Here is a 19,173-nt window from a genome sequence, read left to right as displayed (position 1 = left end):
CTCCCTCTACCTTTTGCCACTATGATGCCCTGTCCTAAAACAAGATTCCAATGAGCCATATAAGGTATTTAAGTAGGTAGTGCCACCCATACTTAGATAAAGAGCATTAACCATTCAATTTCATAAAAGAGTTAAAGTTAGTTTTTTGTAATGTATTTTATCTCTTTTTTCTTAAGCCAACTAGAAAATGGGCAATTGCTCAATGAGAAAGATTTTAGTGGCTATTTTATCTCTATTTACCCCTAAGGTTTCAATGATTCATAGTGATAGTATATTCAAATCTCATCCTATGATCACATACACATGTCTTTTTGATCGTACTACACCATTATGAGTATTGTTAAAGTTAATAACATCATTTTTCATTTGGTCTAAGGACTATAAATGGCCATTTATAAATTTCAAAGAGTTGTTAATAACTCTTCTAATTTTGGCATATCTAAATTACACTTGATCTTTTATTTTATCCACTTCACTCTTAAACCAACTTCCTAAGGTTCATGAGGCTCAAAAGCCTGAGCCATGGATTTGAAAGCTTATAATATTGATCTTAGGGGTGTATTGATGCAAGAGAGAATAAGTATATTAGTCAATATCATCTCATTGCGTACATAAATTGTATATTAGAACTAATGGGGGTGAACTACTCCATAACAGAAAAGTGTTTAGTAATAATTTAAGGTTTTGAAAAACTTCATGCATATTTGTATGGTTTTTGGAGGTTGTAAAGATGATCATGGTGTGATTACTTCATTATTGAAGTGAAAGAATTTGGTTGGTCGTAATACTTGGTGAGCCCTAAAGCTTAAAATATGATTTTAATGATGATTTTAATTGTAATAATATATTCAAGGATAATATGAATTGATTTAATTGATGATTTTAATGTTGTTCATCACCCAAAGAGTTTTATGACTAATGTTAACACCTTTTCTTGAGCTCTTATTCCTTCCTTACTTTCTTCTTATGTTCTTGATGAGCTTATTATTTTAGCATCTATAGATTTTTTTAATAAGGATTTTATGCTATCGGTGGTTGGTGTAGTTGATGTTTAGTGTACATAAAGTACAAAACAAAATTTACCTTCTTTTGATAAGATTCGTGAGGCTTAAAAGCCTAAGTCATAGATTTGAAGGCTTTATGATAGATTTGAGGACCTTATATCACTTATTGATAATTTGCCATTTTGACATTTACATTCTTAATATCATGTTGAAGAGGACCTTCTTTATTTTGTGAGGACTAATCTTAATGAACATTTATGGCTAATGGTGCCTTCAATTTTTATTCCACACTTTCTCTATATCTACCATAACTTTCTTATTCTAGATGGATATATAAGATATTATCTTGTTATTAAAAAGATGCATAGATTTTTCTATTAACTGAAGATGTGATGTAATGTTATTTGGTATATATATAGTTGCTTTTGGTGTAAAGCTCGTAATATTTCTCCTTATGTTATGGAAGGATGGCTGGAATTAATTATAATTTCCTATTCATTTGAGTTGGTGGTGTTTGGTGGTGGTGGTGGCCTTTTCCATAGTCAATTGCTAGCAATAAGTAAATCATTATTGCTTTTAACTATTTGATTCACTAAGTGGAAGTTAGTGCTCTTGCTAGTGTGTTTGCAATTTTGTTAAATACTTTCTACTCAATCGAGTGGTATTTGAACATTTTTCTCTAGAGTGGATTTTCTTAAATAATAGTCTTACATTTAAAGCTAAAGAATTTCATATTTTAACATTTTTCTTGGAATATGCCACACTTTTGCAAGTACTTATCATCCATAAACAAAGGGTTTAGTGGAATGGCTCATTTGGACTTTCAAAAATAGTGATCACAAAGTACATGAATTTGCAGCATTCAGATTGTGATGGTTATTTACTATTTCTTTGGTATACATATGTCATGGGGATATAGAATTCTACTGGTGCTTCATCATATAAACTCTTATAAGGTCATAATTTGATATTACCAATGTAGTTGAGTTTGCTTTTACGATTGTCATGAGTTATTAATGCTAAATCCTAAGATCAGTATTTGATAAGCATTTTTCCACTGATTTGAGTGAATTCTACTGAACACTTAGGCCACATACAAGTGGGACAACAATAGCACTATAAACCCTATCATTTTTCACATATGAAGTACAAAGTAGATGATTTAATGTTAATTCATTTTCTTAATTTTACCATATAAAGTTTGTCTAAAGGGCTCAATAAAAAGGACCGTATTAGGTGTTACAATGTTACAACAAGTTAAACTACAAATTTATGACATTCAAGAAATTGATCTTCTAAAAATTATATATATGCAGTAGCTAAAGTATTTCGTACAAAGGGCACTTTCTCCATACGACCATCACTTTCCTATTCTAGGAAGACATATAAGATATTGTCATTTGACTGAGAAATTATGTAAGTTTTTCTATTAGCTAAAAATGTAATGAGATGTTACCTGGTATGTGCATAACTTTATTTAGTGCTAAGTTTGTAAATACTCCCTCTTGTGTTGTGGAAAAATAATTGGAGTCAATTGTAATTTTCTATCCATTTTTCAATTGGTGGCATTTAATATAATAGGGCCTTTTCCATGGTTGACTATTGATAATGAGTATATCATTATTGTGTCCAATTACTTAATTTGTTGGATGGAAGTTGGTGATCTTGCTAGTGCATTTATAATTGTTATAGGATACTTTCAAGTGGTGTTTCAGCATTCTTGTCTAAAACAGATTATCTTAGATAATGGTCTTATATTTATAGCTAAGGCATTTCACATCTTGACATTTTGTCTAGGGATACATCACACTTCACAAATGTTTATCATCCACACAAAGATGGTAACTTATTGTTAATATTATCTATAAGCCTAAATAAAAACATCTCCCTAAATGTTAATACCTCTTGCAAATCCTCCCTATCCAAGTGTTTATATATCTCTATATGTATATAAAGGTTTTCATTAATTACACCTCAAGTGTAATTAAAAGACCATCATTGCTTCATATGGAATAATTGAATAATGTCTACCATTGAACAAGTTTGCATTGGTTAGAGCTTAATTTTTGGAAAAAAAAATTATGTTATAATATATTTATTACATTAATACTTGTATATAGTAAATTTATAGAGAAAAGCCAAATAAACTTATGACAAAATATTTGAAGCATTATATTCCAACCCTATAAAAACTTTGTTTAAACTTATCCTTTATAGCTATCTCCTAAAATCATTAAATAGAAAGTGTGCCAAATCACAAGAATAACAATATAGTCTTTCAAAAACTTTCTATTCTCTATAAATAGGCCTAATTAGATCTGAATTCTTTTTATAATAATAAATGGGACAAATAAAAGTAGGAATTCAAGACATGATAGTGAAAATGCCATGAAAAATAATAGGCTATCATTTGAAAAACGGAGTTACTAACATAAGGGATTCTACAAAGCCAATAACATAGCAAAAGAGATTTACTCAGTAAAATTTTTATATAAATTCCTATCTTATATTTATTGATAATATTTTAAGTTAAACCTTGATTATTAACACGTGACAAGAGGGACTCAAGAAGTACCAATCCACTACTAACTTGACAGAAAACAAAATATCTAAAAGAATAAATTAATAAGTAGCTTTCAATACCCATAACATACTCCCCTTTTAAAAAGATTGACATCCTTGTTGAAATACACTATAACTTAGACCATAATAACACTTTAAAAGTTCATGGTATTTATGCTTTATGAGAAATTAAATGACCTTTATTTTATATTTTGATATATTTCACTCTTTTTTATTATTTTAAGAAAAGGAGATATAAGGTTTCGATAATGGTTGAATAGGATTCAATTTAGCTTTTATATATAGCCCAGGGTTTTTGGCTAGAACGATATGTCCATTTTTGTATTCTATGCTATCATAATATATGTAATATTAAATGAATTACAAATATGAAAAATTTCAATTGTTCCTTATACTTTCCAAGAATTATGTTAATAAAAAATATACTTATCATAAGTATATTATTTTTACAGTTTAATACAATTGTTGCTCCAAGGAAACCTAAAATTGGAAGAGTAGGATATCTAAATATATATGATATTGGTGAGATTATTACAGCTTTTTATAAGTTACTAGATAAAATTAAATATAATGATATATATTCAGCAACTTATGGAGATGTTACTGAAGTTAGTACTTCAAAAGGAATGGTTTCAGTATTTCTTCAATGTAAAGACCATTGTTCTGTTGAAAATACAGGTGTAACTATTAAAGGTGAAAAACTAATACAAGGTTTTCGAAATTTATTAGCTTTTTATATTGATGATATAAACTATAACTGCGCAGATTCTTTTGAGAAGGAAGGTACAAAGTATTTACTAAAATATAATTTAATAACAGATGATTCTAATTCTTTATCAACATCTTCAAGCACAATTGATTTTGTTATAAATTCAGTTTATTGCCAAATAAAATTTAGTATTTTATATTCTAATGAAATTATTTATAGTGATAACTTTCTAATCTCTCCTAATGGTATAAATATACTAATTTTAAAAATTGATTGTATTCTTATTTTATATTCAAAAGATAAGAAGATTTGGGAAACATCATATTCTTTTAAAAATATATTTAACTGTGTTTTAAAATTGCAGAATAATGGAAACTTAGTTCTAAGATATAATAAAGAAGTATTATGGTCTTCAGATAAGTATTGCCATCCTAAACTTGAATGCTTTCTACCAACATATTTTACTGTTCAGAATGATTGTAATTTAGTCATTTATGAAGCAAAATACCCGAATAAAGTTTTATGGAATTCTAATACACATCATCATGTTTTATGTAATATTTAAAGTCATCTTTACATATTATAATGCCTTTGCATTATTTTAATATCTCAAACAATAACATGACCCTAGGACCTAGACTTGCACATTTGGTAGGCAAAGGCTCTTCTCTTTTGATGACTTGCATTCAATCCTATGATTTTAGTTAGGTGCAAATTGGAGGACATCAAAGAAAGGAACCTGTTATGTGAGTTACGAAAAGAAACATTTTTTTCTTATTGTCATACCTTTAAAATTATAGTTCAAAGCAATAAAGTCCATCAAACTAGCTAGTAGCTTTTCTTCCAAGTGCCAAGCCTTTTCTAATGTCCCACTGAAATCACTAAACTTAATTATGACATGGAAGGAACAAAAAGAAAACTTCACATTAGCACCCATTTCACTTGAGAAGCTCATGTCTAGCATCTTGTCATAGGTACCAGAACATGTAACCAAAAAGGGAATCTCACCTTTTCTTTCAAACTAGACAAGTATTAGAGGCAACCAAAAACTGTTATGAGTGGTAGCAGTGAGATACTTCATGCAATATGAGCCCCAATAATTTCTACTTGTTTGAAATAGTGTCACCTCTAAATCAATATCACTTTAGGCATTTGAAAACTGAAAACAGTTGTAAAAGAATCTAATGCAAAAAGGAAAGAGAGCTTACCACCACCAATGAAGAGATCAAGAGCCATAGAGTAGACGAATGGTAATTATAGTTTGCCCAGGATGAAAGGTTCACATGTACCTCCCATGCCTTTATATTTGTCTTGTAGTGAGCCGGTAGGTGTTTTTTACAAGATTCTTATTATATGTGCTCTCAGTGGTGTTTCACAAAATACAGAATATCATCAACTTTTTTTACAACTTTTGTTGTCACTAATGTTCTTGGATCTATCAAAAGACCTGGCTTATAGATAGGCTCAAGCAATACATTTGTCAAAAGCAATTTCCTCAAAGGACATCTTCAAGCTGACATTAATCAAAATGTATGATGCTCCTTTTTACATATTAACAATATAGGCCAATGTTGAGCCTATACAGCAGCCACCACATCAACCCCTACATCAATGGCATGTCTGCACTTAATATTGACATGTATTGATCTTCCTAGCCATGCCAGATTTGGGGTTTTCTTAGCTTGTCAAGGGGATTATGCCTCATTTTTTTCTAAGAGCCCAGGCATTTGCAACAGCCAATTGAGCTTCTAGTGCTACTGAGCAATGCCCCAAGTACATTCTAGTACTTGCATAGGTTAAACTTAAAAATATTGGGCAAACACTAAAATTTATCAATCCAGTATGGTATGATAGATGTATTAAAACTGATGTCCAAAGTGTTGGTCCCAACTGTTGATACTTGTATTGAGCAGCTGCACCAATGTTGGTGTAGACAATTGAGGCCATAGCCAAAGCTCAAAATAGGTATTGACGTATCAATAGCAAGGTGGGGGGTGGTGGGGGCGGGTGGGCCGGGGGTGTTCCAATTGCATAGTAGGGATAGTGGGTAGGTTACGCATGGCTAACTGATTTATAATATAGTATAGCTCTCTGTCGTAAATGTGACTTTGGGTATCGAAAGTTATTTGTTGGCCAGTCCTTACGGACACTCTTTCCTTACTGCCACGACGGCAGGAGGTTGGTATTGTTGGACCCGTTATCAGTCTCTGCCTAAGCTAGTTGAGAAATTGGTCTTCGCATATGCACTTGACTAGATGAGCATAATGAAGGAATTCCTAAGTGTCTATTTAGTCAAACATACTTGACCTAGTTAGAGAAATTCATTCGTTGACTTGCACTTGCTAGTGTTGGGAACCCCCGCAATATTGAGCTTAGTCCCTCAATATTCACTAAATGATAGCTTACCGTGTCTGCCAAACACCCTCGCTATCATGCCATTAGTATTAGTCTCGATTCAGTCTCAAATGCTATTTATGGAAAGTGTCTAGATTTGCTCATTTGGCATATCTACAGAATGTAGAGATTGGCTTGAATACAATGGTGTTTGTCCCGTGTCCAAATTCGCAATTTAGCGCCATTCCATATTTAGTAAGTTTCAAGCTTGTCCTAGAGATTAATTCCTGATACTAAGGGAGGCTTGGGGAGAAAGCCCAAAGCATATTTTCCTCAAGGGGGGGATATGGGGGGTTCCAAATATATAGTTGGGATAGTGGGTAGGTTGGGCATGGCTGACAAACCTGAGGCATAGTCTAGCTCTTGCTTGTGTGCCTATCTTTGTTCTACATCTGGCTTGGGTCTAAACCCAAGTTCCATTCCATGTTAGTTGGTGGAGTACCCATATCCTTGCGTTAGGCCACCAGTATGCCGAAATAGTGCCAAACTCCATTTGGCTCCATTTTGCATGCTGGTCATGGCAATGGGATGTTAGTTGCTCTAGGACTATTCCAAGTCGCTTCGGGCTCCTGTCCCTTCACTCTTTAGGCTGTATGCTCAGGAGTTACTCTGTGGACCGGTTCCATCACTTTTTCACTTCATGCTTGGGAGTTTGGCACGATTTCTTCATTCAGTGGCCCAAGGCCTTGAACCTTGGGTTCCACACCACTGTCCTATGGACAACGTGGCATAAAGAGGGTTTAGGTTCTGCTTCGTGGTGTTATCCTATGGTAAATCACCATAGGATAAAGGGTAAAAACCACGTGCACTACATTTGGTATCAGAGGGTGAATCTCAATGAGTACTATCCAATGAAATTGGGCAACTAGTTTTGTTGCATACGTAAAGATGAAAATGATTATTCGAGTGGGTACACGTTTGGGTGCAAAGGCTTTGCAATCATTCCTTAGGTATGGATTTGGTTACCTTTTTGTACCATAATAATATGAGCTTGCTCTTGGGCTCATAAAAGGGATTGAGATGTTTTGCTTACACGAGTTTTAGCTTGGGCGAGTGAGTGAGGCACATTAACAACTCAAGGTTACACTTTGAGTTGGTAGGATTAATGTTAGCCTATTGGTGGTTCCATGAGTTGTTCTATGTACCATGGGTGAAAGTAAACCATCCCTGGGTTTGCTATGTGTGGCAAATAGGCTGGTCCGTAACTATTTAGCACAGCACTAGTGGATCTTTCCTAGGCATGATTACAAGTGGATCAAATAGGACTATATGGATGAGTCTATTGATTAAGTAATCATTGTTGTGCTCTCTCATAAACTTTTCTTAAATTAGACTGAAGGCAGTGCGAAAGCAAGCTTGAGGTTTAGTCAAAGTAAAGACCAGAAAGAGAGTCGTTAGGGATGAAAGATCAAACACGTAAATCATTTTCTCTTTTGGAGAAATGATTAGCAATGAGGTGTTAACTCATTACTCGTGTTCACATTATGCAATCAAAACTCTCTACTTTGATGCATGTTGGAAATGATAGTCTTGTAAATGGTGAGTTGTGGGATGGATAGTGGTGAAGCATTATACCATTTTGTCTAAGCTTGCTATTGGAAGACTTGGGTTACAATGCTCAATTCTTTTCTGGGGAACCTTACTAGTGCTCCTTGAGTAACTTGGTGTTGGATTAGTTTGAGTTTGGTCAAATAAAAAGTGGTATGAGCTTGTCCGTGTTGTGAACAGAAGTTAATGGTGTTAGGTGTTGTAAATCTCTATCGGTGAAGTGTAGCATTTATGTTCCATTTTATCGAATCAAATTGGCACTTGATATTCACATAAACCTTTGAAGTAATGACATTAGCATTGTTCGTGGCGTTGCTCAATTGATAATCAAGTCATTGTGATCTTATATCATATCCATGTGATAATGAGTAATGTGTTTACAGACTTGCTTGGTTAAACGATGATCAACCCCAAAGTGGTTGATAAGTGAAGGTAGTCCACGCATTATAGTAGCTTTGACTGGATTCTCGATGGTGGTCTATTATGCTAAACTTAAGTTGGTACCTTGTTTCCTTAAGTTTGCCCATTAAGTGTTGGAAAGGGTTGTAGCATTCATTTGCTATAGCTCATCAGTTGATCTGTTAACACTTGGAGTAAATTATTGAATAGAGAAGGTGTGTAGTTGAGGCATTGACATCACTAGCACTTGTGTTAGTGGAAGTGGCATTGTTACTTCGAGTGATGAGGAATTTTTCCTTAGAGCTTGATTTTCCATGTCATTTTTTTTATTAGTGTTTTGGCTTCACACTAAATCTTGAAAAGTGGTTGAAGAAAAGTGTTAGTGCAATGTGGATTTTTGAAGATGTGGTCTTCATGATCAAGCTTTGGATGTTCACTTTGTATTTGGCAGATGTTAATGTTAAAGATGGAAAAATGGGCAATGATGTTCGATGCTTAAGCATGTTATTGGGTCATGAGAATTTGTGCTAAGATGAACCTATATGAAATTGTTAGTAGGAGGAAGTTGGTTGAGTCTTGAAAAGTTTGCATTCCTAGACTGAGAGTCATTCTTTCTTTAGAATAGAAAATTTTCCACAAATTTTCTTAGACTTTTCCAATGGTTAATCTATTGATCACTTTGCTCGAAAACCATTCCGTTTTTGTAAGCTAGTACAAATTAGTGAAAGGGTTGGAGTTGACTTCGGTTAACTTAAACTTTAGTAAGTAGTTTGTATAATGCAGCCCAAAAGGGATATTGACTTTTGGGGCTAAGGCAATTGGGTTGGATAGAGTCTGGAGTTGGTGTAGAAAAATGGCCATTGTACTTTTTTAAAAAGGTGACCCTTGTGCCTTTCTCCTGTAACATTATGCTTGGTGGCAAGTTGCACCTTGCATTTTGTTAAACTCTATGAAAGTAGTGAGCTCTCATTAATCTTGATTTGGTCTCGATAGCTTTACACCTTGGCTAAAGATAGTGATGTCCAACTTAGTTGTTTAAGGTTGAAATGTTAGTACCCATACTATATCTTTGTCTATGAGGAGGTTGTGTACCAATATGAGTCCATCTTGTAGTCTTCACTTTAGTTTCGGTTGAGTGTTAATCATGTATAGCTAGCTTCTTCAAAGCATGCTCAGAGCTATTGGCAAAACGTGTTTGTGAGCTTATCACGGTTGAGTTAGATTCAAGTAGTTATTTAGTTCATGCTTGTCCATAAACCTTTATCTTGTACTTGAGATATTACATTCATGTTGGACAAGTATATAGTTCGATGGCATGAGTTTAGTGTTGGGTTTGGTGAAGGCAAGTTGATTGCTTTGCGACTAGTGATTACTTGTAGACTTTGTCAAGGGCTTTTGACATTTGTTTCACTCGATGATGATTTAGCAATGATGGGTTTACTTTACCGAATGGTGTTACGGAGGATTGTGTCGTTAAACTTACATGGGTTTTCCATGTTGGCATATTAATTCTTCCTCTATTAATATCATTTGGTTGTGTTAGTTTATGGTGTTGGATTTCATTAAGTCTTGGATGTGGTGAATCACTCCTTGATGATATGTTATCTGTAACTAAGTATTGTTGAAGAATTGGTCTCAGATACTAAGTATATTATCTTTGATTTTGGTTAGATTAGTTGTTAGAGAGCTTTGAGTGGTGATTCACTTTTGCTTTCTTCTAGCTTTGTTATAGTGTTGATGGCATTGAAGTGATGCCTTGTCATTGATATTATTAATATTGAGATCTGTGTGAAATGAGACGTCTCTCTTTAGGATTGATATTGAGTTTCATCAGTCTTGATGAAGATAGTGTTGATGATTTGGTTATGGCTTTGTGTTATTAGCATTCATACAATCACTAGTTAGCAACTATATTAATGTTCAAATGAACTGAGTGGTAAGTTTGAGTTAGTTGTGTTCTAGACGAGGTTATTTAGTAGGGGTTGAGCTTTAGTTTTTCCTTGAAAAGTGATTTAGTCGTGGATAATGCTAACTTTACGAGATGAAAAGTTAGTGATTGATATTGAAGATGTTTACATCCTTATTGGATTTGAGTTGGAATATATTAATCATTGATGATTCTTCTTGTGCTTGTTATGAAGTGAGTTACGTCTTGCTATAGATGGATTCATAGAGGATCGGTTTAGTGATCACTTATTGAGCATAACTCTATTATGCTTGGCTTTTGGATTGATGCAGATATACTCTTCATTAGCTTTGCATTATGAAGTTTAGCTTCTAGATGTATTGAGAAGGATATTGTGAGTTATACCATGATTTCTTCTTTAACATTGAAATTAATTTATGCAATATTTGTGATCATTATTAGGCAAGACTTGGCTATATACTTCTTCAAGCTTTTGATTCTTTGAGTTTTATACTCATTGTTCCATTTATTATAAGTTGTCGAGGAAGGCATTTTGGCTTATTAGCTTTAATGTTGAAGTTGGCTTTTGTATCTAGTAATCATTGGTGATGATTGACTATCATCTAAGATAATTGATTACCCTTGTCAAAAAATTTTGCTTGATTGTTGTTAATATAGAATGATTTGCTGTTCTTCGGGATGGTGGATTCCTTCTTTGATGATGATCATACATCTCTCTATTGATGGGATGATTGATGTTCTTTCATGATAGTTAGTTATTCTCTTTGATAACTTATGACTTTTCGCAATACCACATGTTTTTTATGGTTTTCTTTGGATTGGTCTCTTGGGTTTGAGACATTAGTAGGATGTTGCTAATGCTTGCTTATGCAACTCTAGTTCCTTTGTATTGTTGATCGGGATCTATTCAAATTGGCTCGTGCGATGGTTAGCATAAATGTTATGTTTGTTGGTCTTGCAACATTCATTTGTTCTGTTGATCATTGCTTGAGTTATTTTTGATAGATTGGGATGTTATTTCCTTTGGGTGATACATTCACGAGTATTATGCTTATCAATCAATGATACTTTGTGTTCTTTGAGCTATCTTTTGTAAGTTGATTGGCATACTATCTACAATCTTTGGTAATTACATTTCATCATTGAGTTTCTTTGATGATACACTAGTTGTTGAATTTTGTTGGATGGTGAATCCTATGTTTTCCAAACATGATGATCTTGGTGGTTCCTCTACTATAATACTGGTTTATCGGATGATAACTTACTTGGAATACTTTTGTGCTCTAATATAAGATTTAATCACTGATATTTGAGACTCTACGATATCATTGTCTATGACTTTGATAGTGTCCATCTCTTGATCTTTGAGTTTGGGCCAATATAAGTAAATTGGCTTTAGCACTTCATGTGCATGGTGAAATCTCTAGTCATGGGGTAGCTACTGTCGACTGGTCACATTACCCGCCTCTTTGTCAATGTTCCTTATTCTGTTAAAAGGGCGTGACTGTGTAAACAATTCTCATTGCCTATTTACAATAGTCTATCTAAACCTTACCGATGGGTTTGGTTTTTTTGCTTATGAGAGTTGGGGCCTCTGGCTTTTCTCTCTATGTCCCTGCGGGCAAGGGTGTATCACACTTTTGTAAGTTGGGTGACACCCAAAGTAGCAAGGGTGGCTGACTTCGTTGGTCATTTCCTTGTCGACAATGGCCAGAAGGTGTCTGAGTGGGTCACGCATCTGTGTTAGACAAAGAGGTTGCCTCATAACTCATTTAAGTTGGTGCATTTTTCACATAGTGTGAATACCATGAACTTTTTCTGGAGTTGTTTCCTTGGCGGTATTGTAGACTTGAGTATGCATCGACAAGGATGTCGATCTTCCCTAGGGGGGGAGAGTGTCACGAATGTGACTTCGGGTATCGAAAGTTATATGTCGGCTAGTCCTTATGGACACTCTTTCCTTACTGCCATAACGGCAGGAGGTCAATATTGCTGGACCCATTATCAGTCTTCACTTAATCTAGTTGAGAAATTGGTTTTCACATGTGCACTTGACCAAATAAGCATAATGAAGGAATTCCTAAGTGTCTATTTATTCAAGTATACTTGACCTAGTTAGAGAAACTTATTCGTTGACTTGCACTTGCTAGTGTTGGGATATTGAGCTTGGTCCCTCAATATTTGCTAGATGATAGCTTACCGTGTCTGCCAAACACCCTCACTATCATGCCCTAAGCGTTAGTCTCGATTCAGTCTCAAATACTATTTATGGAAAGTGTCTAGATTTGCTCATTTGGCATATCTATGGAATGTAGAGATCAGCCTGAACACAATGGTGTTTATCCCGTGTCCAAATTCACAATCTAGCGCCATTCCATATTTAGTAAGTTTCGAGCTTTCGGGGGGGGGGGGGGGGGGGGGTATGGGGGGTTCCAAATGTATAGTTGGGATAGTGGGTAGGTCGGGCATAGCTGACCAATCTGAGGTATAGTCTAGCTCCTGCTTGCATGCCTATCCTTGTTCTCCGTCCGACTTGGGTCTAAGCTCAAGTTCCATTCTATGCTAGTTGGTGGAGTACCCATATCCTTGCATTAGGCCACCAGTATGCCAAAATAGCGCTAAACTCCGTTTGGCTCCGTTTTGCATGCTGGTCATAACAATGGGATGTTAGTTGCTCTAAGACTATTCCAAATCGCTTTGGGCTCCTGTCCTTTTGCTCCTTGGGCTATATACTCGAGAGTTGCTCCGTGGACCGGTTCCATCACTTCTTGGCTTCATGCTTGGGAGTTTGGCACGGTTTTTTCATTCAGTGGCCCAAGGCCTTGAACCTCGGATTCCACACCACTGTCCTATGGACATGTGGCATATGACATGTGGCATGTGTCACATGGCATAAAGAGGGTTTAAGTTCTATTTCATGGTGTTATCCTATGGTAAATCACCATAGGATAAAGGGTAAAAACCATATGCACTACACTCTTGCTTTTGTGCATATCCTTGTTTTGCATTTGGCTTGGGTCTAAGCCCAAGTTCCATACCATGCTAACTTAGGAGTCACTCCATGCTCCAGTTCCTTTGCTCCTTGGCTATAAGCTTGGGAGTTTGGCTTCATTCCTTCTTTTAATAGCTCAAGGCCTTAAAACTTGAGTTTCACTCTGTTGTCCTTATATGACATGTGGTACATTGAGGGTTTAGGCTCCACTTCATGGTTATCCTATAGTAAATCACTATAGGATAAAGGGTGAAAACCATGTATGCTATATTTAGTATCAGAGAATGAGTTTTAGCAAGTACTATCTAATGAGATTGGGCAACTAGTCTCATTGCATATGCAGAGATGAAAACGATGATTTAAGTGAGTATATGTTTGGGTGCTATGACTTTGCATTCGTTCTTTGGGTATGGATTTTATATGAAACACAAATCCCTAAGCCCCAAAGTGGAGTAGAAAAGGGTGCCACATAGTAGTGGCCAAAGCGGAAGTTCAATGAATGTAACATGTTTGGACCAAAAACTCCGACTTAGAAAGTCAAGAGTAAGAGTGGAATTCCAAACAAAGTGCTCGAGAGATGAGCTTGAAGCAATCAGTGAATGAGTCTCTAAAAATTGGACACAAGAAGAATTGACATATGGCAAGTGTCGTGACACATGAAAGTATCAGGAACAAGTCCAAAAAGAAGTCTGAAAAGGAGTCCAAGATGGAGTCTGAGATGGAGTACAATATGAACCCGAGATGGAGTCTGAGATGGAGTTCGAGATGGAGTCTAAGATGGAGTTTGAGATGGAGTTCAAGATGAACCTGAGATGCAGTTTAAGATGGAGTCTGAGATGGACCCAAGATGGAGTCCGAGATGGATCTGAGATGGAGTCTGAGGTGGAGTCTGAAGTGGATCGGAGATGGAATCCAAGGTCAAGGCTGAGGCCAAGACCAAGACTGAGACCGAGATTGAAACCGAGACTGAGACCAAGTTTAAGATCGAGTCCAAGACCAAGTCCGAGTCCGAGACTGAGTCTAAGTCCAAGTCTGAGTCCAAGTCCAAGTTTGAGTCTGAGGGTGAAAGCCCAAAGTGTTCATCTCCTAGACCCTGGGAAGTTTGGTAAGCTCCAAAAGTATAGTACAAGGAGGACTCTAGTGGAGCTAATTTAGCTAGGAAAGGCTAGTGTGATCAAGGAAAAGTATGCCCACGTGCTAGGTGATGATATATCCATTGAAGAGTCCAAGGCTAAAGTGAATATAGATAGACAAGCGGGGTAGCTTGGTGAAATGTTCAAGAACCAGCTCTAGCTCCCCCAAGAGATCGAATGGTCAATTTCCTGGGCAAATTGAGAAACTGGTCATCATATGTGCCCTTCTGGTCTAAGTGCATATGTGATGACCAATTTCTCAACTAGCTTAGGCGAAGACTAATAAAGGGTCTAACAATACCGAACTCCTGTCGTTGTGGCACTAAGGAGAGAATATCCAAAAGGACTAGGTGACAAGTAACTTTCACTACTCGAAGTTACATTCACGACAATATTGTCCTAAAGTCCTGGACTGTGGAAAAAAAGAGGAGTAACCCTCTTATGTAGTGACTAAGGATATGGTCATGATGAGGGAGTCCCAGAAATTAGTGGGACTTAGTGGTCTGGCCTTTAAACCTTGACCCAGTGGCAGTGTTGGTAAGCACAGCCGTGGATGGGGACTTGGTCAAATAAAATTAAAAACTTTGAGAAATTTGGTTTCAATCTTAAAAGGAGAGTTGAAGACATGAGTGATAGAATTGAGACTATTCCCACAAAAATGCATAGGAAGTCAACAAAAAAAAAGTAAGGCAATTAAACTTATTAGTACCATCTCCAAGCAAAAGTAGGGTAAAATAAACTTGACTCAAACGCTTGAGTGTGCGATTCTGTCAATGATAAAACATTGTCAAGGTATGGCATTTTCTTTTGTTTTTCCAATATTTGAAGAGTTGGCCAGTCATGGAGTGGAGAAGTGACAAGATTCTAGAGAATATTTAAAAGAAGGATATTCCAAGAGTTTATGACAAGAAGAAAGGAAGTTAAGAGAAGTTAGGAGAATGACAAGTGAAGCTTGGCGTGAGGTAGAGAGGCAAAACAATGGAGCACAGCATAGAGCCAATGTGGTGACATGGCATATTTAAGTGCAGTGACGTGTGGAACAAGCAAGGTTATCTAGTGAGCAGCGAGTGAGTACAATATGCCCACACTATGGGCAAGAGTGGATTAGGCTGCTAGCTGAAGTCTTGGCTGAATTGTAGGAATAAAAGCTTTTATTCCCACACAGCTCTTGGAGTATGAGTTCAAGGTTTTAGTTGGATTTTTAGATGTTAGATTCTCTCCACAAAGTACATCATTACACTTATATATCAGTACATAGTCAAAATAGAAGCTAAAGAGTATATAATTGTCATTCAAAACCTTCCTTCTTACACTTGTCTAGACTTTACAATGTGTGAAGAACATGGGAAAGCATAAACTCTTTACAAATATATGTATTACATTTTCATCAACATCTTGCATCAGGATCTTAAAGTGAGTATTCATATACACCAAGCAAGCCTTACTATTGTTAAGTTGCAAAAGACTTTTGGAGCTAACTAGATTTTCCAAGATTATTCTCTATCAATAATATAAAGCCCATTTAGATATAGGATTTAGGTATTTAGAAAGTATTTTGCTGTAGTTTTATATAATAATAAATTACAATAGTATCTTCAAAATAATATTTAGTTCCACAGTAAGTATTTTGAGACCATATAAGTTTATTATCTCCAGAATATAATAATAAATTCTCATCTAATTGTAATCTTAAAATACAACTTTTGCCTCTGCTGTTTGTGTGGACTATTTATTTATATTCTCAATATAATGTTAAATCACAATTTTATTTTAAATAAAGATAAGCTTTCTTATTTGGAGACATAATAAACAATCCTGTTTTTAAATATTGATGAGGCATATTAAAGTATCCACCCACTAAAAAAACTTAAATAAACAAAACAACCATGTTTATTTTTTTGAACTAAAATTTCTCACCATAAACTGAAAAATATGTCACTACATTAACATATGATGAACTAAAAGTAATTATTATACTTTTTCTTTTGCAAAAACACAAGAAAATGACTTTGGGGAAACAATTGTGATGACACAGGATAATATGTAAATAATTATAAACTCCATCACTGTTATGATACCATCATTGCTTATTGCAAGGGGTCAGCATATGTTTGGTACTTTGCTACTGGTAGATGATGGCTTTTATGATTATTTAAACGTTGGTCTTAGTATTTGGGTTTATACTCAATTGAAAATAATTTTGCAAATTGTGCTGCTAATCCTAATGGAGATCTTGATAATTGGGATACTGTTAGACAAGCATTAGAAACATTGTTACAAGGATCACAGCATTATCAGACCATTCTTCAACAACATTTTGTTAGGTTCCAAACCTTTAGCAAATTTCATGTTTCTTTACAAAAAGCTTTAATAAAATGCAAATATTTCGCACTTTTTGAATTTGTCCATTACCAAAAAGTGTATCTACAGTGATGAACAAATGTTTGAGAGCAAAACATAGGAAGAAGTTATTGTCGACGACGTTGAGTGTAAGGCCCTCTCTCCAGCTCTAGTCCCCCTCTCGAAATCGTCGTGAGTTTTACAAGCTCCCAGCAAAATCCCCCACACAACTTCACTGGCTGGTGAAGGCATGTCTCTCGCGACGTCCTCGGCCTCTTTCAATCTCCCCGTTCTTCCAAGCAAATCGATCATCGCTCCAAAGTGTTCCTTCTCTGGCCTCAAACCATAGTCCTCAGCCATGGACACAAAGTATCTCACACCATCTTCCACCATTCCTGCATGGCTGCACGCTGTTAAGACGTGCAAGTAAGATCCTTCCTCTTGCTTCACACCTTCCAGATCCATCTCACGGAAAAGCTCGATCGCGCAGGCTCCCCGCGCTCCATTGACATAAGCAGCGAGCATGACGTTCCAGCAGTAAGCATCTGGCCTCGAGATCTTGTGGAAAACTCTTCTTGCTTCGTCGAGATCTCCCTGCTGAGCGTGTGCTGCAACCAAAGTCCACAACACAGACGATGGATTTGGCATCTGTTCTATCAAAGCCTTCACCTCGTTGGTTGTTCCGTGTCTGTGGTTAGCCACCACGATCGCATTCCAGGACGCTAGATCCCTCTCGGGCATTGCATCAAAGAGCTCCTGAGCTTGGACGAGATTTCCACTCTGGTCGCACACCGAGATCATGGAATTCCACGAGAGAACGTTGGTCATCGGCATTCGATCGAAGGCTTGCTTACCTTGCTGGAGATCGCCAAGCTGAGCGTAAGCTTGGACCAAAGCCGTCCACGAGATAACGTTTCTCTCCGGCATAGTATCAAACATTGACTTGGCCTGTTCGACCTCTCCATTTCGCGAGAAAGCCACCATGAGAGCCGTGGAGGAGACCACGTCTTGCTCGGGCATCTTGTCAAAGGCCTCTTTTGCTTCCAAAAGGTGGCCCTTCTGTGAGGCCGAGATCACTGCAGTGAACAAACGAGCATTGTGAGCATAGGAGGAATCAAAAACAAGTTTGGCCTGTTCGAAGTCCTCGCAGTCCGAGTGAGCCTGGCAGAGAGTCGTCCATGAGACCACATTCCACTGCGGCATTTTGTCGAAGGCACACTGTGCTTTCGCGATGTCGCCACCTTGAGCGCAGGCAGCCACCAATGAGTTCCAAGTCACCACGTTTCGCTCCGGGAGATCGCGGAAGAGGCTCTCGGCGGCAGCGAGTTCCCCATTCTGGCCCAGAACAGCAACGAGCGAGTTAAACGAAATAGCATCATGCATTGGCATTTTCTGGAAAAAACTCACCACCTTTTCGGAGCTCACGAACTCGGCCGAGGATGAAACCACCGTCGTCCAGCTTACCACGCTTCGCTCTGGCATGCCATCAAAAAACTCTTTGCAGGACTCGAAATCGCCGGACTGGGCATTTGCAGCTAGCATGGAGTTCCAAGTCACAACGTTTCGCCAGGGGGATCTCTCAAACACCACGGCCGCTTCGTCAAGCTTCCCATTCTCTTGAAATCCTTGCACCATGGCGCTCCAGGTAATAACATCGCGAGACTCCATCTCATCAAAGAGAGACTTTGCTTCTTCCAGGTGCCCCTTGTGGGTATAGGCCGATAGGAGCGCGTTGCAAGCGATTGGATCGTGGAAGGGCATCCTGCGGGAAATATCCCTGGCCTGATCCACGCACCTGTTGTGGCAATAGCTCGCCAGCATGATCGTCCACGAGAAGAGGTTCCTGCGCGGCATGGAATCGAAGACGCCCCGTGCGGCGTCGGCGCCGCCGCATTTGCCATACATGTCGACGAGGAGATTGCCGAGCAAGGGATCGCCGCTGAGCAGCGCGCTGGATCGGATGCGCCAGTGGAGGCGCGCGCCCTCGCCCACATCCCTCGCAGCGCTGCATTCGCGAAGAGCCCTAATCAAAACCTCCTTCTCCGGGTTCCACATACCGTACAAAGTAGTCGTTTCGACCGTACAATCTAACTACCGTACAAAGTAGTTATTTTTAACCGTACGACCTACTTGCCGTACAAAGC

The 19,173-nt window shown here is 37.2% G+C and overlaps 2 protein-coding genes across 2 annotated transcripts; both read right to left on the bottom strand.

The window, feature by feature from the left end:
- Positions 1-17,055: 17,055 nt before the first annotated feature.
- On the bottom strand, positions 17,056-19,084 carry LOC112350614 (pentatricopeptide repeat-containing protein At2g35030, mitochondrial-like). The gene is made up of 3 exons (XM_024687088.1): positions 18,437-19,084; positions 17,884-18,364; positions 17,056-17,809 (listed from the first exon to the last, which is right to left on the bottom strand). Exons 1-3 carry the CDS (start codon positions 19,082-19,084, stop codon positions 17,775-17,777), a joined length of 1,164 nt encoding a protein of 387 aa, XP_024542856.1. The 3' UTR covers positions 17,056-17,774.
- LOC9635583 (pentatricopeptide repeat-containing protein At4g02750) lies at positions 17,114-17,770 on the bottom strand. Its single transcript, XM_002981987.3, has one exon. The coding sequence runs from the start codon at positions 17,768-17,770 to the stop codon at positions 17,114-17,116; it is 657 nt and encodes a 218-aa protein (XP_002982033.2).
- Positions 19,085-19,173: the final 89 nt, after the last annotated feature.

Source organism: Selaginella moellendorffii, unplaced genomic scaffold (assembly GCF_000143415.4).
Source record: "Selaginella moellendorffii unplaced genomic scaffold, v1.0 SELMOscaffold_52, whole genome shotgun sequence".
In the NCBI taxonomy this organism is placed as follows: domain Eukaryota; kingdom Viridiplantae; phylum Streptophyta; class Lycopodiopsida; order Selaginellales; family Selaginellaceae; genus Selaginella; species Selaginella moellendorffii.
This window is presented reverse-complemented; position numbering and strand designations above follow the sequence as displayed.